This window comes from Panthera tigris, chromosome B3 (genome assembly GCF_018350195.1).
Source record: "Panthera tigris isolate Pti1 chromosome B3, P.tigris_Pti1_mat1.1, whole genome shotgun sequence".
NCBI classification, from domain to species: domain Eukaryota; kingdom Metazoa; phylum Chordata; class Mammalia; order Carnivora; family Felidae; genus Panthera; species Panthera tigris.
This window is the reverse complement of record NC_056665.1, coordinates 52558063-52582605: the sequence shown is the minus strand read 5'-3', so window position 1 is coordinate 52582605 and position 24543 is coordinate 52558063. Positions and strand designations below refer to the sequence as shown.

The 24543-nt window shown below is 36.9% G+C and overlaps 1 protein-coding gene across 3 annotated transcripts in view; it reads right to left on the bottom strand.

Moving 5' to 3' along the window:
• Positions 1-24543, bottom strand: part of DMXL2 (Dmx like 2) — a 152286-nt gene that overhangs the window by 58796 nt on the left and 68947 nt on the right. For all 3 annotated transcript variants that reach the window (XM_042988851.1, XM_042988852.1, XM_042988853.1), the window contains 5 exons: positions 20635-20874; positions 19857-20128; positions 18517-19213; positions 18054-18175; positions 1065-1154 (listed from right to left, as the gene is read on the bottom strand). In XM_042988851.1, the coding sequence (XP_042844785.1) occupies positions 1065-1154; positions 18054-18175; positions 18517-19213; positions 19857-20128; positions 20635-20874 (1421 nt within the window). The remainder of the gene's footprint in view (positions 1-1064; positions 1155-18053; positions 18176-18516; positions 19214-19856; positions 20129-20634; positions 20875-24543) is intronic.

Sequence of the window (24543 nt, the reverse complement as noted above, 5' to 3'; positions counted from 1 at the left end):
CATTTATCAGTGCTTGCTGTTTACCAGCCATTGTGTTAAAGATAACCACAACTAGAGGAGAAAAAATCTTGAACAGGTATGAAGTAAAAACCATAATGCTAAGTGAGAGTGGCCCCCGAAGAGAAGGAGCTAAAGTGGGAGATGACTTTAACACCCAGTCCTTTAAAAATTAAGACCTTTATGGGAATGAAGACAATCCACTCTTCTCCTATACCTCTATGGAGGAGAGAAAAAGGAAATCACAGGTTAAGGACCTCCTTGAAAGCATTAGTAATTTGAGTCTGGCAGCCACATTTCTGTTGCCAAGAGCTGACATGATAGTTTCTCTTCATTGCTGGAAATTATTACATTTTCCCCAACAGAATATGCAAGGCATCATGGAAAAAATAACAACATAACTATATTTATTTTTAAATATGATTAGCTCATTCCTCATTTCCTTGTTTGAAAATATTGCTAACTTCCTCACCAAAAAAATCTTTTTTTTTTTTTCCTATTTAGAATGAATACATTAGTTCTATCCCTTAGTCCATCAACATGATCCTGAAGAAACAAATATCCTAAGGGCTAGAAAGGAATTTACAAAGTGGCTGTAGGGAGAAGGGTTCTCCCTCTTTCCTAGATAGTAGCTGGGAAGAACAGTGACTACACAAAAGACTGTGATTAGAAAGTACATGTATACTTTCATCTGCATTCTACTGGATACAAAATATCTAACATTCAGCCTAACAAGGCAAACACTCTAAAGCTGAAACTATCAACTGAGCTGAAATGAGTAATAATATAAAAAAAAAACCACTAACCAAGCTCCTATGCAGCTGTACTGTATTTTCCTTCATGGTTTCCCTCACTCAATCAAATGACCTTTAAATAGGAAATAGGGCTACAGGTACAATTCAACTGGAGAGTAATTCCTAAATCATTAGATTTTCATTATGGAAATCAAGAGAAGCTGGCTACATTTAGTACTAAACAAGAAAATTATTCTGAGAATGAAATAGATGCAAATAAAGCATTCTGGGATGAAGTATATTAATATCCCCAATTCACAAGCATGTTTTTACTTGGTTGGTTATTGCATCGAGTTCAATAATACAGCCAGGTCGAGCAGTAGACTGTTGGCTCACAATATTAAACACTTCTCCAATAAGTTTCTGTAAACAAAAACACAAAATGTTAATGATCAACAATGCATGAATCTGTCAACATGATATAGCATCTCAGACATTGAGGGATCCTCTAAATATTCACTTACTGGCAATGGCAATTCATACATTCAAAGAAATATTTCAAACTTCTATATTCAATCTTATTCTCATGTTTAACATTAACAAACCAATTAGAAAAATCTATAGTGTTTACCTAAATAGTGCTTAACTTCAAGGCATCTAGTTCTTTCAACATGTCTCATTTTGCTATCTTAAAGCTTCAAGACGGACATGGCTGAGGGTCTGGCCCAATGCCCATGTGTATGGTTGGCAGATCTGCAATACCATTTAAAGTCTGGGGGCACCTGGGTGGCTCAGTAGGTTGAGCATCTGACTCTCGATTTTGACTCAGGTCATGATCCCAGGGTCACTGAATCAAGCCCCATGTCTGGCCCCACACTAGGCATGGAGACTGCATGGGATACTCTCCCTCTCCCTTTCTCTCTCTCTGCTCCTCCCCTGCTCTCTCTCAGTCTCTCTCTCGAAATAAATAAATAAATAAATAAATATTTTTAAAAATTAGGAGCGCCTGAATGGCTCAGTCGGTTCAGTGTCCAACTTTGGCTCAGATCATGATCTCAGTTTGTGAGTTCAAGCCCCACAACAGGCTCTCTGCTATCAGCACGGAACCTGCTTCTGATCCTCCATCCCCCCCCTTTCTGCCCCTCCCCTGCTTGTTCTCTCAAAATAAATACATTTTTAAAAACTTAAAAAAATAAAAGTACAATTCTGCCAGTTAGAAGATAAGGGCAATGGCTGAGAAGTGAGACTCTGCCTTGAGATGAGGATGTTCGAACTAACACAGGAAGCCTAACTTTGGACCCCCAACTCCAAAACCCTTGTGCTGAAAAAAAACATTCCCTTTTCCCTTCTTCCAATCAGGCTTCTCTTGCATAAAAACCTTTCAGTAACTTCACCTGAAGCAGTTACCTCACAAGGAACTGCCCAATCTCCTTAGTATCAATCACCTCTATTACTTCTTACCACCTCCAGGCCACTAAGAGGGGTTAGATCCCAGCTTAGCCGAGGGGCATTTATACAAGATTGGCTCTGGGAAAACAGCACATACTCTGGAGCTGTAGGATCTTTCTTGTCAGCAGGATTCCAGAAACCATGTATGGGAACAGATTCTAGGGTTATTAGACCAAGGAGGACAAGATACGTGGTGGTTGGGTAGGGCTTAATTTATTGTTACAAGTACCTTCACCCAAGATTCAGTATTTAAAAGTGTTAGCTCAGACACCTGCAAGTGGTGTTAACAGTCGGCTGGGTTTGTTCATTGAAATCTGGATGCCTACAGGTGGTGAGGTTAAAACACGGGAATATCTCTAATACACTATGAATCTTTGCTACTCAAGTGTGGTCAATGGACCAGCAACGATAGCAGCATCCAGAAGCTTTTTATAAATGCAACTCTCAGGCTCTGAAGTGAATATATCTGCATTTTAATCTCATGTACAATCTCTAGATGATTTGTGTACATGCTGAAGTTTAATAAATACTGATGTAAACCAACAGTTCTCAGCCTTGGCTGCACACTGAATCACCTGAGGAACTTCAACAACCATTGATACTTAGGTCCCACGCACAGAGATTGATGTATTGGTCTAGGGTACAATCTGAGCATCAGGCATTTTATAAGCTCCTCAGGTGCTTCTGACATGCAGCCAAGGCTGTAATCCCCTGGTAGGGATACCCATTCCAGCTAAGGATTTGCCTTGCCTGCAAACAACTCTTCTCCTGGCACTATAACTAATGGCCTTAACAAATACCTTATTTAACACTACAGGATCCTACCCCACCTCCAACAAAGGAACCCATTTTACGCAGAAGATAGGACCAGAATTAGGATAAAGTGAGTGAAAATACTCACCCTGGATACAAAATTTAAGAGGGGGTGCCAAAAACTCAATAATCAAGATAAATAATATCTTAAATGATTTTTAAATCAAAATCAATGCAAAAAAATTCAAAATGAATCAAATATCAGAATTTTAAATACAGCATTCAATAGTGTCATGAGGTGTCTGACTGGCTCAGTCAGAAAAGCGTGCAACCATCTCTTGATCTTGGGGTCATGAGTTCATGCCCCACATTAGGTGTAGAGATTACTTAAAAAAAAAAAAAAGTGTCTTGATGAGCCATATTAGAGCCTGAGATAAAAGCAAAACTTCACACACATGTTTTTATGTATTTTTTAAATGGTTAATTTTTTTCTAGAACATTAAGGTGGTTGAAAACTACTGAAAAGTAGGTACATTAAAATTCACGTTATTTTAAATTTAAATTTATTTATCCCAAAAGAATATTATTTTATTTTCCTGGCTTTAATGGCAGCAAACTTATCAATTTTTTTTAAATCTACTTTTCACTTATCTTGTTTTCAAAACAGACAACTTATTTGATAGTCTCTTGACCAAGAGACAATCTTCAATAATTTTTAATTAACTTCAACTTACTGAAACTTCTTTTGCAGGACAACTTTGTGACCAGTATTATTTTCTTTAAGTTCTCAAGTACATTTCCAAATATGAGTAAGACTGCACTAAGCAAAATTTGTGAGTCAGTTTTAGAAGATCCAATCAACAATGTTGATTTTATATTATAAATTATGGACACTGCATGACACTTAAAACTATTTCAGACAAAATTTCCCTAAGTCTCAAACTATCAAAACATATATGAGCCAAGCATTTTGTAAACAAGATTATCTATATAATGTAACTTTTCTCCAGTTAAAACTTCAAGATCTAAAGCACTTCAGTTAATTTTCATACCTCCATTTTGAACGTGAAATTAGTATTTGCACTAATTTGTACTGTGGTAGTCAAAATAATGGCCCCCCAAAATGTCCACATCCTAATTCTCAGAACTTATGACTATGTTACTTTACATGACAAAAGAGATTTTGTAGGTGTCATTAAATTGAGGATCTGGAGATGAGGACATGATCTTGGATTAGAGGTAGAAGGGCCCACTATAACCACAATGGTCCTTATGAGAGGGAGGAAGTGTGGTCAGATTCAGAGAAAGATGTGACAGAAGCAGCAAAGGCCAGAGAAAGAGAGTTTTGAAGATGCTATGCTCCTAACTTTAAAAAGGAGGAAGGAGCCATGAGCCAGGAGATGCAGGGGCCCCTAGAAGCTGGAAGGAGCAAGAAAAAGGATTCTCCCCTAGAACCTCCAGAGGGAATATGGCCCTGCCGACACCTGGGTTTTAGGACGTCTGACCTCCAAAACTGTAAGATAATAAAAGTATTGTTTTAAAATCACCGATATGATGGTAGTTATTTGTTGTATCAGCAGTCAGAAACTAAGAAAGAATCCCACAATCTCCTTAATTTTTACTTGATAGGCTCTTTTTCCAATAATAATAACACATCTGTTAACTCATACATTTTTTTTAAAGTTTATTTTGAAAGAGAGAGACAGACAGAACGAGCGTGGGAGGGAAAGAGAGAATCCTAAGTAGGTTCCCCACTCAGAATGGAGCTGTATGTGGGGATCAAATTCACAAACCACAAGATCATGACCTGAGTTGAAATCAAGAGTCAGACACTTAACTGACTGAGCCATCTAGGTGCCCCTCATACATTTCTAGTTTGTCCCTTTTTTAAAATTCATTTTCAGGTTCAGGAACTATATTCATACCTCTCATTTACACTCATCAAGCATACTTTCAAAGTTACTTTCTCTTGTTATATCTGACAAATCTCAGTTGAAAACTGGATTAGCAAAGAAGTAAATTTTGATCAGATTATTGAAGTGTTTGCTTTGTTAAAGCCAGAAAGGTAAGAGTATAATAAATTGTTTGGGGCATAAATAAAATATTTAAACTTAAAATAATATTGTGAATTTCACTATACTTACTTCCAACTTTCAATACTTTTCAACTACTTTAATGTTCTGGGAAAAAATTAACCATTGAAAAATTACAGAAACGTTTATAGAGTGCACATTCTTCCTTTTGCCCCAGGCTCCAACGAGGCTCATCATGGTACCGTAGGATTTGTCTTTATTTAAAAATTTTGGCATTCTGTTCATCATTGATTTTTTTTGCATTAAAATACAGCACTAAAACCACATGATCTAGTAATTCCACTATGGGTATCTACTCAATGAAAATGAGAACGCTAACATTTGGGCCACTCCACCAGGTTTAAAAAGAAAAAAAAAAGGCAAACACCCAAGGTGCTGACAAAAGTGTAAGGGAACATGGAATTTGGTGGTGTGAGGAGACTGCGATTCTCAAATTTAGGCTCTGTGACTATCTATGGAAACAGGGGTTATGACAGCTTTCCTTCATGTTGTTTCTTTTCCCCCTGATTTCCCTGCTGTGATGAGGACTGATAGTAGGACAACATCAATTCAGGTCCCAAGTAGGACTGCAAGTACATTACATCATTACACACTGCATCATTACACAATGATACAACGCCAAACCAGAATTTGTGTTTCCCTGGTGCTGGAGAAAAAGTTTCTTCATCTAAATAAAGAATAGCAATAGATGCTAAAGGGCAAAAAGGGTGTACTTTGCTGGCTATTCTTTGTCTGCATCTAAACCTTGGTGTATTCTCCACCCTTGTCTGCCTTATTCTGTGCTCCAAGAGGTTGACTTCAGGACCGTATCACCTAGTTCCCAACCCCGCTTCAGCTTCAGGCTGAATTCGGTCAATGGGAGGGACCGGTCAGAGACTGCAGAGAAAAGAGAAAGAGAAGTTGGGGCATTTATCCTCCTTTCTCCCCCACAGTTCTGGCAGTAGCTGTGTTCCTGTGTGGCCACCCCTCCCAACAGGCAGCTCCTTTTCCACGGCATTAGCTCTCACCAAGCTTTGGTACACTGTTACTGCTCTTCTTATCCCTTCAGGCATAGAGATACATTTTTCTATTGCCACTGCAAAAAATTACCACACACTTCATAGCTTAAAGCAAAACAACTGTAATATCTTACAGTTCTGTAGGCCAGAAGTCTGACAGGGGTCTCGTTGAACATCAACTTGCCAGCAGGGCTGCATTCCTTTCTGGAAGCTCTAGGGGAGAGTTCGATTTCCTTGCCTTTTCCAACTTCTAGAGGTTATCCCTATTCTTTGGCCCATGGCCCCCTCTCTCCTTCCCCAAAACCAGTAATATCATCTCTCCGACCATTCTTCTTTTGTCACATCTCTCTTTGACCACAGCCAAGAAAGGTTCTCTTGCTTTCAAGGACTCATGTGATGAGACTGGGCCTACCAAAATAATCCAGGATAATCTCCACATTTCAAGGTCCTTAATTTATTTACATCTGCAAAGTCTCTTTGGCCATGTGAGGTAACATATTTGCAGGTTCTGGGGATTAGCATGTGAACATCTTTGGGAACATCTTTACTACCACAGGGTAATAATGGCTTCATCCTGTTACCAGACTCTGAGTGCTTTATTATCACCATGTGCTCAGCTCTGTAAGGAGTTCTTTCATTAAACTCTCCTCAGTTAAACCCTTGTGTGTCATCTGTTTCCCACCTAGGCTCTGAGTGAGTGACATAGAGACTAAATCAAAGTGGTACTGATTGTCTCTCCCTGAAAAAGTGCAACCCTTACCAATGTGTTCTTCTCCATAAAATGCAAAAGAAAGATCTTTGTGTAGCTTCTCCGACTTAGTATGGTCTTCCTTCTCAATTTAAATACTATGATCCCACAAAGAACATAAACAAGCAATTCAAAACACAACAGCCAATAAAAATATGAAAACCTTTCAATTTCTGCAATAATAAAAAGTGCACAAATCAAAATAACTAGATACCAGTTCAAAATAGTGAAGATTTTGATAGAAGAAAGAAAAAGAGGATGGAGAAAACCTGTATCATATACTGCACTGATGAAGTACGTATTGGTAGAACAGCTTCCCATTGTCTTCACAAGGTAATAAAACTCTTCAGTGTGATATTCATTAACTCATTCATCAACTCAACAAGTATCTAAAGAGTGCTTATCAGATATCAGGCACTGGGAATACAGCACTGCCTTATCTTACATTCAAAAGAAGACAAACAGCACACAAATACGAACGTACACAAACTGTGAAATAGTACTAAGTGCCAAGGGGAAAATAAAGTGTTAAAGTGGACAGGAAGTAGTGGACAGGGGTGGTCAGGAAGGCCTCCCTTGACTAAAGACCTAAAGCAGGCAAGAACACAACCATGTGTTATCTGAGTGAAGAATATTCCAGGCAAGGAGAACAGTAAGTAAAAGACACTTAGATGAGAGAGTGTTGGCCATGTTCCAGGACCAGTAAAGAGACTGGTGTGGCTGAAGCCAACATGAAGTAGAGGAAAAGTAGAAAAACACAGTATCAGAGAAATGAAGGAAGGCAGGATAAGAGGTAAGAGGCAGACACTGTACAGTATTACAGATCACTGTAGACACTGGCTTAAAAGAGTGACATGATCCAAATTACACTTTAAAAATACCATTCTGACTTCTCTGTTGAGAACAGACTGTAAGAAAGCAGGGCATAATGGGAAGGTAACATCAGCAAATAGTGGAATAGGAAGTCTTAGACCACCTTCCCCCCACAGAGACACAGACTTAACAGTGAAAAAATTCAACATGCTTTCATGAAAAAAACATTCAACAAACTATGAACAGAAAGAAACTACCTCCATATAATAAAAGACATATATGAAAAGCCCAAAGATAAGGTCATACTCAATGGGAAGAGACTGAGAGTTTTTTCTCTAAAATCAGGAACAAGGCAAGAATGCCTACTTTCACCACTACTACTCAACACAGACTGGAAGTTCTGGCAAGAACAATTAGACAAAAAATAAAAAATAAAAAGCAGAAAAATTAGAAAAGACATAAAATTATCTGTTTGCAGATGACATGATCTGCAGAAAACCTTAAAAATTCTACAAAAGAACTGTTAGAACTGATTCAGCAAAGTTTTTTTATTCAAAAAATCAAGTCTGTTTCTATACATTAACAATGACAAATCCAAAAAGGGAATTAACAATCTCATTTAGTAGAGCATCAAAAAGGATAAAAAGGATAAAAAAAATTAAGAAGAAACTGAAAAAAAGAGATGAAAGACTTATACACTGAAGGAGCACCTGGGTGGCTCAGTCAGTTGAATGTCTGACTCTCAATTTCAGCTCAGGTCATGATCTCATGGTTCAGGAGTTCAAGCCCCACATTGAGCTCTGCACTGATAGCACACAGCCTGCTTGGGATTCTCTCTCCCTCTCTCTCTCTCTCTGCCCCACCCCCACTCATGCTCTCTCAAAATAAATAAGCTTAAGAAAAACTTATACACTGAAAACTACAGACCATTCCTAAGAAAAATAATAAAAGATATAAATAAATGGAAAGATATCTCATGCTGTGGATTATAAGACTTAATATTGCTGAAATGTCCATACTACCAGTCAACATATTCAATGAAATTCCTGACATATTTTGTAGAAATTGAAAAAAAAATCCTAAAATTCATGATAACATGGGGAAAGGATATTGGTTCTGTCAATGATTTCTTGGATATGACATCAAAAGCACAGGGAACAAAATAAAAAACACACTTAAAAACTTCTGCCTGTCCAGGGAAACAATCAACAGAGTAAAAAGGCAACCTACAGAATCAAAGAATTAAGTAGAAATCATACATCTGATAAAGGGTTAACATCCAGGATACATAAGAACTTCTACAACTCAACAACAAAAAAGCCAAAATAGGCAAAAGACCTGAACAGACCTTATCCAAAGAATATATACAAGTGGCCAATAAGCGCAAGAAAAGGTACTCAACATCATTAATCATCAGGGAAATGCAAATCAAAACCACAATGAGATATCACCTCATACCCATCAGAACAGCCACTATCAAAAGAAGAGACAATAAGTGTGGGAGTGGATGCAGAGAAGTTGGAACCCTTGTGCACTGCTTATGGGAATGTAAAATGGTGTACCACTATGTAAAACAGTAGGGAGGTTCTCATAAAATTAAAAACAGAATTACTGACTGATCCAGCAATCCTACTTCTGGGTATATACCCCCCAAAATTCAAAGCAGAATCACGAAGAGATATTTGCATATCTATGTTCATCACAGTGTTATTCACAAGAGTCAAGAGACAGAAGCAATCCAGATGTCCATGACGGGTGAAAGAATAAAGAAACTGTGGTATATACATATAATGGAATATTATGCAGCCTTTAAAAAGATCTTGTCACTTGCTACAATGTGGATAAACCTAGGGGACATTATACCAAGCAAAATAAGCCAATCACAAAAGGACAAATACCGTATTATACCATTCATATGAAGTGCCTAGAGTAGTGAACATCACAGAAACAGAGAGTAGAAAGGTGGTTACCAAAGGCTGGTGGGAGAAGAGGGAAAAAGAATTAAAGTTTAATGAATACTGAGTATCAGTATTGTAAGACAAAGTTCTATCAAATCATCACAATGTACACTTTAAATATTTTACAATTTTATTTGTCAATTATACCTCAATAAAGCTGAAGAAAAACCACTTCAAAGTTCTAGAGTTGTAGAACAGTTCTAGTATCTGTTGAACAACAATGAATATACTTAACACTATGGAACTATACACTTAAAAATGGTAAATATGGTAAATTAAATGGGAGGGAGGAAAAAGAAAGCAGGGTGTAATCATAAATAAATATATTTTTTCCACAATCTAGCCTGTACCATCCTATCCAATCTCATCTACTTCCGACAGCCATTTACATTCAATGCTATGGCTGTAATAGGCGTGGCATAATAAAATACTTATAGTTTATCATGCACTTTCTTATACTTCTTCTATTTTTTTATACTTATTATACCTGTTTCTTCTTAATGGCTGTTCCTTCCACCTAGAATATTCTTTTCCTCCTTGACTTTTTTTTTTAATATGAAATTTATTGTCAAACTGGTTTCCATACGACACCCAGTGCTCATCCCAACAGGTGCCCTCCTCAATGCCCATCACCCACTTTCTCCTCCCTCCCACTCCCCATCAACCCTCAGACTGTTCTCAGTTTTTAAGAGTCTCTTATGGTTTGCCTTCCTTTTTTTTCCCCTTCCCCTCCCCCATGGTCTTCTGTTAAGTTTCTCAGGATCCACATAAGAGTGAAAACATATGGTATCTGTCTTTCTCTGTATGACTTATTTCACTTAGTATAACACTCTCCAATTCCATCCACGTTGCTACAAAAGACCATTTTTCATTCTTTCTCACTGCCAAGTAGTATTCCATTGTATATATAAACCGCAATTTCTTTATCCATTCATCAGTTGATGGACATTTAGGCTCTTTTCATAATTTGGTTATTGTTGAGAGTGCTGCTATAAACATTGGGGTACATGTGCCCCTATGCATCAGCACTCCTGTATCCCTTGGGTAAATTCCTAGCAGTGCTATTGCTGGGTCATTCCTCCTTCACTTTCAATTCATACCTTCAGTAAGTCTCATGTCAGGTGTCATCTCCACTAGAAACTCTTCCCTAACCACCACCATCTGAATTAAGTGTTCCTTCCATGCACTGGATAAGCCTTCTTATCCCATACAATTGAGAGAGAGATGACTAATTACTCAACAAGGTTGCTTAACCCAGAGAATCATTTTAAAATGATACATATATACCTTCAATATTTTATTTTATTTAAAACATCAATGCACATGAACTAACTGGTATTTTGGTGTAGAGTGAGGGCCTTTAAATATATGGGTCTGCTAATAGGAATTAAATGTCTTTCGTCTTTCTTGCATAACCCCTCCTGTAAGGCCGTGGCTATGTTTTTTCAGTTCTTTATAAACTGAAGTAACAACTGAAAGATACCTACAAAGAAATGAGTGCAGTTTTTTGGTTTTACAATTCCCCCTAGATTCTTTTATAGTTGTCTCACCATACCTAATTAATAGCAGTTATTTTTCAATATACTTCCAAAACATTTATTAAAAAAATCAAAATTTTTATACTCACGTATCAATTTATATATTTAAATTACAGAATTAAAACAATGGGTACAACTTGACAAACATGTAGAAACAAATGGCTTTTTAGAGGCAGCACAGCATAGTGGTTAAGAGCTTGGTCTCTAGGGGTGCCTGAGTGGCTCAGTCAGTTAAGCATCCAACTTCAGCTCAGATCATGATCTCGCCATTCAAAGTTCGAGCCCCATGTCAGGCTCTGTGCTGACAGCTCAGAGCCTGGACCGGCTTCAGATTCTGTGTCTCCTTCTGTCTCTCTGCCTCTCCCTGCCCGTTTTCTTTCTCTCTCTCTCTCTCAAAAATAAATAAACCTTAAAAATAATAATAAATAATAAAAAAGAGGTTGGTCTCTAGAGCCCAGCTGCCTGGGCTCAAATCCTGGCTCTACAACTACTAGCTAATTGAACTGGCACAAGTCATTACATTTCTCTGTACACCAGTGTCCTCATCTCTAAAGTAGAGATGACGGGGTGCCTGCGTGGCTCAATCGGTTAAGCATCTTGAGTCTTGATTTTGGCTCAGGTCATGATCTCAAGGTTTCCAGTTGAAGCCCCATGACAGTGCAGAACATGCTTACAATTTTCTCTCTCCCACTCTTTGCCCCTCCCTGCACATGTGCACGCATGCATGTGCGTGCACACACACACACACACACACACACACACACTCTAAGTAAGTAAACAAAAGGCTTGTTTTTAGTAACAGCAACAGCTACCTTTCAACACCACACTTCTCTCTTCCCATTACTGAGTCACAGAATAATATATAGAATACTTTAACAAGTACTCATGAAATACTTGTGGAATGAATGAATGAACGAACCTCCCTTGACCAAGCATCACTTGGCAAGAAAGTTCAAAAGTTTATGCTTTCAGGCACCAGAACAACTTTATCTTCAGTATTTTGATTGGAAAATTCTTTTTAGCTTTAATTAAATCACTGCCTTCCGGGCACCTGGCTAGCTCAGTCAGTGGAGGGTGGGACTCCTGATCTCAGGGTTGGAAGTTCGAGCTCCACGTTGGGTGTGGAGATTACTCAAAAATAAAATCTTTAAATCTCTGCCTTCATAAATAGTTTTCTCAATATAAATGCCTTCTTGATGACTCAGGGTCACTTTTATGGACATTAATTGTTACTAATGCCTTTAGAGCTCTCAAGATTTCAAGTATTGTTTTTGTAATAATAAATACCAAATATACACTGGTATCTGACATGTAACACTAGGAATTTATTTCCAAATACCTGCAAAACGATTATCTTAACTACATTTTGCTACCTAAAACCTCAATCACTTCACACTCAATGTATCTCAAACTTAAGTCATCATCAACACCTCACAAGTGTCTTACCAAAGCTAGTGGATCCACTATCACAAACTTGAAACCTTAGAGTCATTTCCTTTAGTATCCATAGTCAAGCAACTACTAAGCCCTACTTTATCTTTTCTCAATATCTGCCAAATACCACTCTAGCTCAAGTTTATTTTACCACAGGCTTTGATGACCTCAATAGACTTCCAATACCTTATCAACTATACTCGATCCTGCAAACTAACCCCTTTAATTCCCTGCCCAAAAAATTTTGGTGTCCCCTAAATCCATCTTCAATCCCAGAATAAAATTCAAATCTTTTCAGATGACTCTTAAAGGAAAAAAAAAATAAACTAGCCTCTACTCACCATCTACTAAAAATCTCATTTGAGGAAGAGGACAGCATGTGACAACTTCTTTCTGTATTTCAACTCACAATTAGTAGAGGAAGTAACTGAGAAAACTGCTGCTCTGACTTACAAAAAAACAAAAAAGATCAGCAGAAATAATGGGAACTCGACAGGAAGCAACGATGTTAAGAATTTAAGATCAACAATAAAGGCAAGCCCTGTAGTCTATCATTCAGAAAGGCAAAAATATCACAATTCCTCATAATATATGGCTCTGAAAGTCAGAATGACTCAAGAGACTTTGGAGGTTCCTGCCTATGCAACTGTAAATATAACTTATGAGGGAAAAAATGTTGGTTAGTATAATGGGCTGGATAGTATCCCATCAAAATCCATGTTTACACAGAATCTCAGAATGCCATCTTATTTACAGAAAGGATGTTTGCAGATCTAATCTGTTTAAGATAAGGTCATACTAGACTAAGGAGAGCACACACAAAACACCCAGAGAGAAGAAGGGCATGTGAAGACAGAGACAGAGACTAGAGTATTGTAGCTTCAAGTCTAAGAACACCAAAGATCAGTAGAAGCAACCAGAAGTTAGGAAGAAACAAGAAAGGATCTTCCCCTAGAGCCTTCATAAAGAGCATGGCCCTGCCAACACCCTGATTTCAGACTAAATGTATACGCAAAACAGAGTTGCAAAACATGTGAAACACAAAACTAACAGAACTAAAAGGAGAAATGGACAAATTCACCATTACGGTTGGAAATTTCAACACCCTTCTCATAAGAATTGATAGAACTAGACCGAAAATTAGCAAAGATCTAGAAGAACTCAACACCAACATTAATGAGAATAAAATCTAACTGACATATGTAGAACACCCCATCTAACAATAGTGGAATATGTTCAAGTGCCATGGAATACATACTAAGACAGACAATGTCCTGGCCATAAAACAAACTTTACAATAAATGTATAAGGACTGAAATTATAGTGTGTTCTCCTACCATGATGGAGTCAAACTAGAAGGCAGTAACAGGATGATAAAAGGAAAATCTCTTCCCAGTATTTATTGGGCAGCTAAACAACACTCTTTTAAATAACCCATGGGTCAAATAAGAATTCTCAAGGAGGGGCACCTCAGTGGCTCAGTTGGTTAAGTGACCTGATTTTGCCTCAGCTCATGATCTCATGGTTCATGGATTCAAGCCCCATATCAGGCTTCATACTGACAGAGTGGAACATGCTTGGGATTCTCTCTCTCTCTCTCTCTCTCTCTCTCTCTCTCTCTCTCTCTCTGCCCCTCCCCAACTTGGTCTCTCTCTCTCTCAAAGTAAATAAATAAACTTTAAAAAAAAGAATTCTCAAGGAAAATTTAAAAATATAGTGAAATGATCAAAAACAAAAATACTACTTATCAGAATGCCAAAGCAGTGCTGAGAGGAAAATTTAAAAGCACTAAATGCATATGTTAGAAAATAAGAAAAGTTACAAAACTCTAAGCTCCTATTTAATGAAACCCAGAAAAAGAACACCCCCCAAAAAAGGCAATAAGGAAGGAAAATGATAAAAATAAGGGCAGAAATAAATGAAAATGAAAACAAAACAAAGAGATCAATGAAACAAAGAGCTCATTCTTTGACAATATCAATGAAATTAACAAACTTCTAGCAAGAATGAAAAGAAAAAAAGAAGAAAGGCACTAATTACCATGTTGATAGCATGTACCCTCTTAAAATGTGTTGAGAAGGATACTTTATATCTGGGGTACTCTTCCCAAAAACCCATAACTCTGGTCTAACCATGAGAAAAGTAGCAGACAAATAAATCCCAATCGAGGGAAAATTCTACAAATTGTCTGACCAGTAGTACTCAAAGCTGTCAAAGTCATGAGAAATACTGAGGAAGATGAAGAAAACTGAGAAACTATTCCAGACCAGAAAAGTCTAAGGATTCATGATGACTAAATATAATGTGGTTTTCTGGGTGAGATCTCAAATTAAAAAAAAAAAATTTTTTTTTGGAATGTTTTATTTATTTATTTTTTTTCAGAGTGAGAGAGAAACAGAATGCAAGCAGGGGAGGGGCAGAGAGAGAGGGAGACACAGAATCTGAAGCAGGCTCCAGGCTCTGAGCTGTCAGCACAGAGCCCAGTGCAGGGCTTGAACCCACTAACAGCGAGATCATGATCTGAGCTGAAGTTAGAAGCTCAATTGGCTGAGCCACCCAAGTGCCCCTCTGGGTGAGATCTTAGAACACAAATGGGACATATGCAGAAAAATCAGTTAAATCTTAAAAAATCTAGAGTCTAACTGATCATATCATATCAATGATGGTTTCTTAGTTGTGACAAATATATTCTGGTAATACAAGATGTTAACAATAGGGGAAACTGGTTGTGATGTATATGAGAACTTTGTACTACATGTACAACTTTTCTGTAAATCTAGGACTATTCCAAAATTAAAAATGTATTCAAAAAAGTAAGTAATTGAATAAATTACTGTTTTCAGAGTACAAAAAACAGGAAAAGATGAGCTCATTAACAGAGGCTGATACTTTAATGTTAACAAAAATTCAGAGAATAAAGAACTCCTAATTCCTTCTTTGTCTCTGGTCTTCTATTTCAAGAATTTATCTTGCACAAAATTGAAAATAAAGCAAAAATTTTCTACAATGAATAAGTGTTACTTTTTAACATTAAAAAATTAATAAGAATAGAAGGCTTAAGAAAAAAATGTACATTGGTGCAGGGAGAGTAGATGACCAGGATAAGTTAAGAAATTTCAAGAATGTATCTAAACGCTCTAAATAAAATTATATTTTCTGGAAAAGTAATGTCCAGGTTAGTGGGAAATTTTTCAAATGAGACCAATGAACTACTGAAGATATTCTCTGAAAAATCAGAGGAAATGACACAGCCAAAATACTAGAAAGAGGTAAATATTCCAATTTTCAAAAAGGAAAAAAAGGCAGACTTAAAGAGCTGGATGTCTATTTAGTACAATGGTTTAGTCACCAACAGACATCAGGGTACATACATTAACCTATTTATACATTAAAACAATCATCTCACACAAATTTGACTTCCTTTTTGACTGCAGAATATTTGGCAGACAGGGTGTAATTTATTTCAGCCAAGTACATGACAAGCTGCCTCATGGAAATCCCAGGGACAAGCTAAAGAAACATTTAAGACAATAAAAATGGAAAAAGATTTCACATGTACACTACTAGCCTCTTTTTCAGTCCTATCCTGTTCAACATTTTTTTCTATAACTGCCTCAGATAAAGATGTGGAAACAACATTCATCAAACAGATTGGTGACGTAAGTCATAAAGCAGTAACACAAAAAAACAGATCTGGATTCGAAGTGATACTGAAAGACTGACTCTAGAAGGTGAAAATGTAAAGTGAAAATAGGCCTACATTTGGGCCGTAACTCAAATGCACAAATATAGGACGGCTTACTGGCAAGAAGAGACTTTTGGATATTTAATTCAGAGTCAGCTCAGTATGAGTCCATTACATACAAAGAGCATGGCATGCCTGCCCAAAACAAAATAGAATCTAATGAGACGGGTCATAATACTGCTGCACAATGCCCAGCATATAGACAAACTGAAAACTGCTAAGAAGAGTAACCAGGGTCAAATATAAAACAGAGTTAGTTTATTGGTGGAGGGGGGAGCAGGTTTGGCCTGAAGAAAAAAGTTTCATAGGTTATAAGACAGTTGTCTTCAAATATCTGAAGTGATCTCATATGTAAAGAATATTAGACTTATTCTAAATGGAACCAGGGCTAACAAGCAGAATTTAAGGAATACAAATTTAATTTCAGTATAGTAGTAAGGGTGTCATGAGCTGCATTTAGAGTTGAGACTCCCCCCTACCTAGGATGCCAAATGACAAATTGGCAGGAATGTGCTCAAGGATAAGAATGAAGCATCAGGTTAGACCAGTGACCTATAAAGTATCTCCCAATTCCATGATTTGAAGATGCTACTTCCTCGATGCCAAACCCCTGGCTCCAGTCCAAGAGGTTTTTTCATCGCTCCCGGAAGAAGTCTTACTTATACATGTACTTTCCTGTATGCATACTTTCAGGCCAGTCTCTCACTCAGGAAAAGGCAAAGGATTTGTCTTTCTAAACTTTATCCACCTACTAAAAACAAACCTAAATACTGTAATAAAGACTTCTATGCCTACCCTAATCTGATCTCTCTCTCTTCCGGATTATGAAATATTTCTAGTGCCATCTGTTTGGCAATAAATTACATACCACCCTCAGACACCGCTTCTGTCTTAAACTGTTATTTAATCTTTTTATTAATAATTTCTCTCCTCAGCTAAATTAAAAGCTTCTTAAAGCCACACACTGAAAGTTATACTTTATATTCTCCATACTTTGAAGGACACATAGCAGATACTCAAAAATACTTCGGTTTTCAATACTGGAAATATTTTTATTAGAAAAGTGTTTTATAAAAGGCATGTTTTCATAGGTAGATGGAAAATTCACTATTCAAATCTGAACAGTAACTAATATACATGACTTCTGGTTCAGAATTACCAGTATAAGATACTGCCACTCACTGATAACATATTCTAACCAAAGAATTTTTCAAAATGGTCAATAATGCTCAGAAAAGTTCAAATTTTCCAGCCTAAACAAAGAGCTTGCTAAAGCTGCCTTAGAGCAAGAAAAGATTAATAGAACCAAACTAGAGAGTGAAAAATGTCAAGCAGAAATCATGATAACTCAGGAAAAAAGTCATTTATTTATTTAAATGTAAAAATGTATTGATGTGTGATACTGAGGCATATACCCTGGAATACAAATTAAGAACATGTAAATTTATGGGGCACCTGGGTGGCTCAGTCAGTTAAGTGTCAGACTCGGTTTTTGGCTCAGGTCACGATCTCGTGGTTCATGAGTTCAAGCCCTGCGTGAGGATCCATGCTGATGGTGCAGAGCCTGCTGGGATCCTCTTCCTCTCCCTCTCTCTCTGTCCCTCCCTGCTCATGCTCTCTCCCTCCAAAATAAAGTTTAAAAATTAAAAAAAAAACAAAAAACACATAAATCTGTCACATAGAGCCTAGAACATGTGCTCACCGCCCAAACTAACAAATAAAAGTCCTAGACAAAGTAAAAAGAGAATTCCTTAGCAGCCTAGGTATTTTAACGAAGATTAGGAAATACTCACTGAAGATTCAGGATCTGATAATTCATCCAATAATTTCCTTGCATCCACCACTGCTTGATAGAGTCTCAAATTTTTGCCATCAGAAGCAACAAAGCAAGCACTTGCAGAATTGCAATACGTGCCTAAAGAAAGTAAATGCTCTGCATTATATTATGTGGTTTATTTTTATTTTTGGCTGAAGTAGGAGAAACTTATATTCACACTTTTCTTTTTAGGCAGAACCATAGTCAGAATCATAATTAAACAGATAAAATTAATGGATATAAAATTATTAACAAAAGAATTCAATAGAAAATAGGTGATGAGAGGGGAAAAAATTAAAAACAAATTTTTGAACAAACTTCTGGAAATTCTAAACATAAGTTCTAAAAATCCTTCTACTAATGACAAATGTAAATCATTTTATGTATTAAAAATAAGTTTAAAAGCTCTTATTAATTTCACAATTAAAATGAACACTTACCAAGACAATAGCTGGGAATAAGAGTCGGAAGCCAAGCAACATTAGAGAAGGCTGATGTATGTAAAGAGTTAATTCGAGCCAATTCTGATACTCCTCCAGTGTAGGACAAAGGTCCTATTGGGTCTACACGCCACAGAATAAGTTCACTATATATTGCATTTGGGTCATGAAATGTACGCGTCGCTGCATTTCTAAGAGGTTGTTTTGAGGAACCTTTTATATGTCTTATGGGATCCATTAGTCTACTTAACTTATTGTCTGAGTCCCACTGACAGTCCAACTCAGGAGTCAGCAGAGCATTATGATGTGAAGATGTCAGTAACAACGGCAAAACTGAATGACATGCCAAGTCATTGAGGTGAAATCGATGGCCACAGTATCTAAATTTGTGAGATACAGTCAGAACAGTGGTAAAGGCAGACTTATCTGCAAAAGTGACTGCCCATTGATTTAAAGAACCATCTATGTGTTTAGAGACCATCATTACTGTGGGAGCTAAAATGTTCATATTTGTACTGTGTGATCTAGAGTATGGTTGTGATCCATGAGGACTGCCTACAGCCATCATCTCGTGGTGTAACAGGGTGTGGGGAGGATCTTTTGTAGCATTTATACAGGCATACATCATGATATTTTTACTAAGAGAGCTTGCATCACCAGACGGAAATGCTACAGGAATCCGAGAAGAGAAAGAAACCTGAAAAACACAATAATATGATTCAATGTAAGTAGTTTTACGCCTCTCAAAAAGTCTTCCAAAAATACTTCCATTTTCAAAATGTCAAATCTCAGTTTCCTAGCAAAAACTATCATTTTCAACCTCTTTATGGTCTAATGCCTTGCCTCTATTTATGTAATATCATATCTCTATTCACAGCCTAAGAGAAGCTTGAAGAAAAAAAGTTCAAGTGCCTTGCTTGTACAGTTGAATGACCACAACCACAACTCTAAATAGAAATGAAGTTCAGGAAGATAACAGAAAAAGGTAGCTAGATTTAGTTAATAAAACTGGGGGGAGGGGCGCTCATCCTGAGTCACATTTTTAGGGTAGTTTCTTAAGTTTATTCAAAACATTGTGAAATCCTAGGGGGAAAAAAAACCCCAACACATATATATTCAAATAGTCCATATGACATTTCAAAGCCCAATTCGCTTTACTTTGAATTAACCAGGTTTATTAAATTTGTGGTCATTGATCCCCCCCTTGGTGACAAGAACAAGTATTCTCTTCTCAGTTGCTTCTCAAAACAAATCTTTTGAGTATTTCTGAAAAGATGGTTCATCTGAATAGTATCTTTATTTTTAAGAAATGTAATAATTGCTTCATCAGTAAAATATACCTGGACTTGTCTAAATATTCCAGGATTATATTCATCCAAATACTTTACATGCCACACTAGGAAGGTACCATCTACAGGGTGTATAGTAAAAAGCATGTCAGGATTCTTATTCCATTCAGTTAGCAGCATTTCAATCTTCCGATCAAGCAGGACCGTGGGCAGTGGCATTGGTACACTGGGTCGTGAAAAGGTTCTAGGACTTCCCTCTCTTTCTCCATCTTCATGTTCTGATGATCCTGTACCTGCCTCAGATTCTCTATCCAGGGATAATTCTGAATCAGAAAATAAATTTATCAGAAAACACTAATTTATCAGCATATACTAATAATACTATAAAAATTCATCTACATACTCGACTATGTATGCTGTGTATAACATAGCAAACTATCTTTAGAAACTATAAATTCTTTTTCCAGTTTATGGCTGGGGGAGGCAGGGGTAGAAAAAAACAAAGAAGGAAAACATTTTCTAGTCTTAACTGAAATTTACTATTATTTCTTACTTTTAAAGAAATCAAATTTTCATTCATACCATCATTATTACCATTAGCAAAACATGTTCCCCAAAAAAGAAAATGGCTTCCAACGGTTTACATTACTCAAAGCAATATATGTATAGCAAAGCATACAGAGCTAGATAGCAGATAGTCAGTAAATATTAATGGAATGAACAGAAAAGTAAAAAAAGAAGAGCAGGAAGGAAGGATTATAAGCTAAAAGTGGTATCACACAAAGCTGTTAACTTGCCAAAAAGAAAAATCTGAAGATGGAATACTAACCATGGTCTAGTTTCATATGCAAACCCCTCTCTCTTTCCTCCTGTGAACGTTCCTCATCTTCTCTATCTCCTTCGTCACTTTCATGATCTACCTGCTTCTCAGAAAGTTTTCGTAATTGCTGCATAAATACTTCAGTAGATGATGTAAAATGAAACTCCTTGTTGTTTAACCAATGAACCACAAAGCCCCCATTTCCATCATCAATGTTAAATACAGTGCCAACCAAGACATTTGGAATATCTGTGGGGAAAAAAGGTAGGATTTCATCATGAATTTTTAATGTCTGTAAAAAGATTACCAAGTACTAATAAAGACTGTTCTATACTTATACTGAAAAGGTGCTAAACAAGTCAACTCTAGTAGGATTTGTAAAAACTTTAATTGAATTTAATGGTAAATGTAAATGCTAAGAATTAATGGGATAGACTTAAATTACTAATGGAATTAAATTACTAACTTAAAAATCAAATATACCAAATGCATGAACCTTTATTAAATCCTGGTTTCAGGATGGAGGAACAAAAAAATAAAACAGAAAAGCAGCCATAAAAAACATTTCTGAAATAACTGAGAATTTAAATTTATTTATTTAATGTTTATTTATTTATTTTGAGAGAAAAATAGAGCTCACATGTGAGTGGGATAACAGCAGAGAGAGAGAGAGAGAGAGAGAGAGAGAATCCCAAGCAGGCTCCACACTGTCAGCATAGAGCCCGATGTGGGACTCAAACTAACAAACCATGAGATCATGACATGGGCCAAAATCAAGGGTGGGACGCTTAACCAACTGAGCCACCCAGAAAACCCTAAAGAAATTTAAATTTAAATATGAACTGGGTATTAAAAATTATGGAATTACTTCTAATTTTCTTAGGCATAGTAATGACACTGTAATCATGTGAGAGAATTTCCTTATTATTAGGAGATACTTTCTGAAGTATGTAAGAGTGATGTGCCATAATTCACTTCGAAAAGATTAAGGAAAAATTTCACTCAATATGTCACCCCCCTCTGACATATATATACTGAGAGAATAAAGCAACTGGGGCAAAATATTAGCTGTTATTGTTCTATGTAGAATACATGAGTATTCACTGTACTATTCTTCCAACTTTTCTAAATGTTTGAAACTAAAAAGTTGGAAGAATATAATGCTGAAGAAAAAAGGAAGACAAGCAAATTTCTAAGTACAGCAGGCTTCCTCTATTTGGAGTAACTGAAGTTCACAATATAGATTAGTTCATGTAAAATAGTATAACTTAAAAAATTAATCTCCTTAATCCCAGTTCATATTGCAAATAACTGATTCTATAAAAAGCAAAACAAACAAAAACGACAAAAAAAAAAAACCCCACAAAACACTGTCCCCTATAAAGACATGAAAGTCTAACAATCCACAGGGTGGGGCACCTGGGTGGCTCAGTGTGTTGAGCGTTGAACTCTTGATTTCAGCTAAGGTCATTATCCCAGGGTCATGATCCCCAGGGTGGTGGGATCGAGCCCCACGTCAGGCTCCATGCTGAACATGGAGCCCGCTTAAGATTTATTCTCTCTCAGGACGCCTGGGTGGCTCAGTCAGTTAAGCATCCGACTTGAGTTCAGACCATGATCTCTCAGTTCCTGAGTTTGAGCCTTCCATCAGGCTCTGTGCTGACAGCTCAGAGCCTGGATCCTGCTTCAGATTCTGTGTCTGTGTCTCTCTGTGCCCCTCTCCTGCTCTCTCTCTCTCTCTGTCAAAAATAAATAAACGTTAAAAAAAATTTTTTTTTAAAGATTCACTCTCTTCCTCTGCCCTTCTCCCCTGCCATGCTCTAAGAAAATTAAATTAAATTTAAATTTAAAAACAAAAATAAAAGTAAAAATGCACAGGATATTCTGGTAGAGTCCTGTTAATAAATACCAATGTTAAATAAAGTTTCGGGTTGTTCTATTTTTCTAATTCCTGGATGACAGTCCTGGTCTTCTGATAAAAATGAAATAAATCATATAAAACAGGACTTTTACATTTAGAATACTATAAAACAACACATCCCCTATGTACCTATGTAGTTTTCTTGCTAAAAATGTTTCACCTAAACCTTAACATAAATATTCAGACTGCAAGATGCTATGAAAGATAACAGAGATAACTTCTTTGTGACAGAAGAGATGTTTTTTGACAACTGAGAGGAACTATAGAATAGAGTTTAAAAGAAATGACAATCAAATGCATAAAATAATAATCTATACCTTAATATGAACTATATATTAAATATAATCTTATCCATGTTCTTTACATGTAATAACAGTACTGCAGTAATGGAGAAAAATCTATTAAAACCAAAAAACACTGCCACCTATTGCAAGCTATTGTGCTCTATTAGAAGACACATTTGAAACATTTAGGTAATGTCATAAAATATTTAGGGCATAAAGAATAACAACAGTGACAACTTTACTTTCAAATGGCTCAGCCAAAAATTAGGGAAGAGGAAGCAAAGATATACATCCATAGCAGAAGGGGAGAGTAAAAGCATACAAGATATTAATGGGGTATATGGGTATTCACTGAACTATGCTTTCAGCCTTAACATAAATTCAGAGTTTCCCGAAGGGCGCCTGGGTGGCTCAGTCAGTTAGTTGAGCATCTGACCTTGATTTCAGCTTAGGTCATGATCTGAAGGTTTGTGGGATCGAGCCCCAGGTTGGGCTTTGCACTGAAAGCGTGGAGCTGGCTCGGGATTCTCTCTCTCCCCATCTCTCTCTGTCCCTCACTTGCTCCCACTAGCGCTCTCTCTCTCTCTCAAAATAAACACACTTAAAATAAAAAAAAAAAAGTATCATGAAGAAAGGTGAAGAAGGGGAAGAGTCCTACAATACAAAATTATTTGCATTTAGTAATCAATTTGGTGAAACTAAGTGTTATATTTACATACAGTACCTGTAAATGCATGGTGTTAAATACTTTAACAAAATGATTTTTAAAAGAGTATGTACTAAGTAAAAATGGATAAAACTAGATAAAAGGTGAAGAGTATTTAATAAAGATGCTGAAAGACAAGGTCCAAGGGCTACAAGAACATATCCAGTACCTACACTCAAACAATGTGAGAGAATACCTATTCACAGGGAACAATTCTGTGATCCTATTCCATTTGATTAGGGTAGTATATACAGTTAAAAAGTCATCCTTTCTAATGTGTGTTGAATTTACTGCATACCATCACTAATTGCATTCTATTTGAAGTCAGATCTTCATCACAGTCAATGATTCAAAAAAAATTTTTTTAATGTTTATTTTTGAGAGAGAGAGAGACACAGAGTGCGAATGGGGGACAGTCAGACAGAGAGGGAGACGCAGAATCCAAAGTGGGCTCCAGGCTCCAAGCTGTCAGCACAAAGCCCAACGCAGGGCTTGAACTCACAAACAGTGAGATCAGACCTGAGCTGAAGTCGGCCGCTTAACCAACTGAGCCACCCAGGTGCCCCTACAGTCAATAATTCAAGATAAGTTTCCTTTAAAAAGGTTAAAAATTTACAAATATCTAAAACCAGTAACATTCTGAAAATAAGTTAATATTATAAAGATGATCTTAGAATACAATTAAGATGTGAGATCAGGGGCGCCTGGGTGGCGCAGTCGGTTAAGCGTCCGACTTCAACCAGGTCACGATCTCGCGGTCCGTGAGTTCGAGCCCCGCATCAGGCTCTGGGCTGATGGCTCGGAGCCTGGAGCCTGCTTCCGATTCTGTGTCTCCCTCTCTCTCTGACCCTCCCCCGTTCATGCTCTGTCTCTCTCTGTCCCAAAATAAATTAAAAAAAAAAAAAAAAAAGATGTGAGATCAGTAAGCAAAATAATGTTTAACCAGCTAGCAAAACACTATCCAAGAGAAATAATGCAAACCACAAATGCAAGGCACATAGGTAATT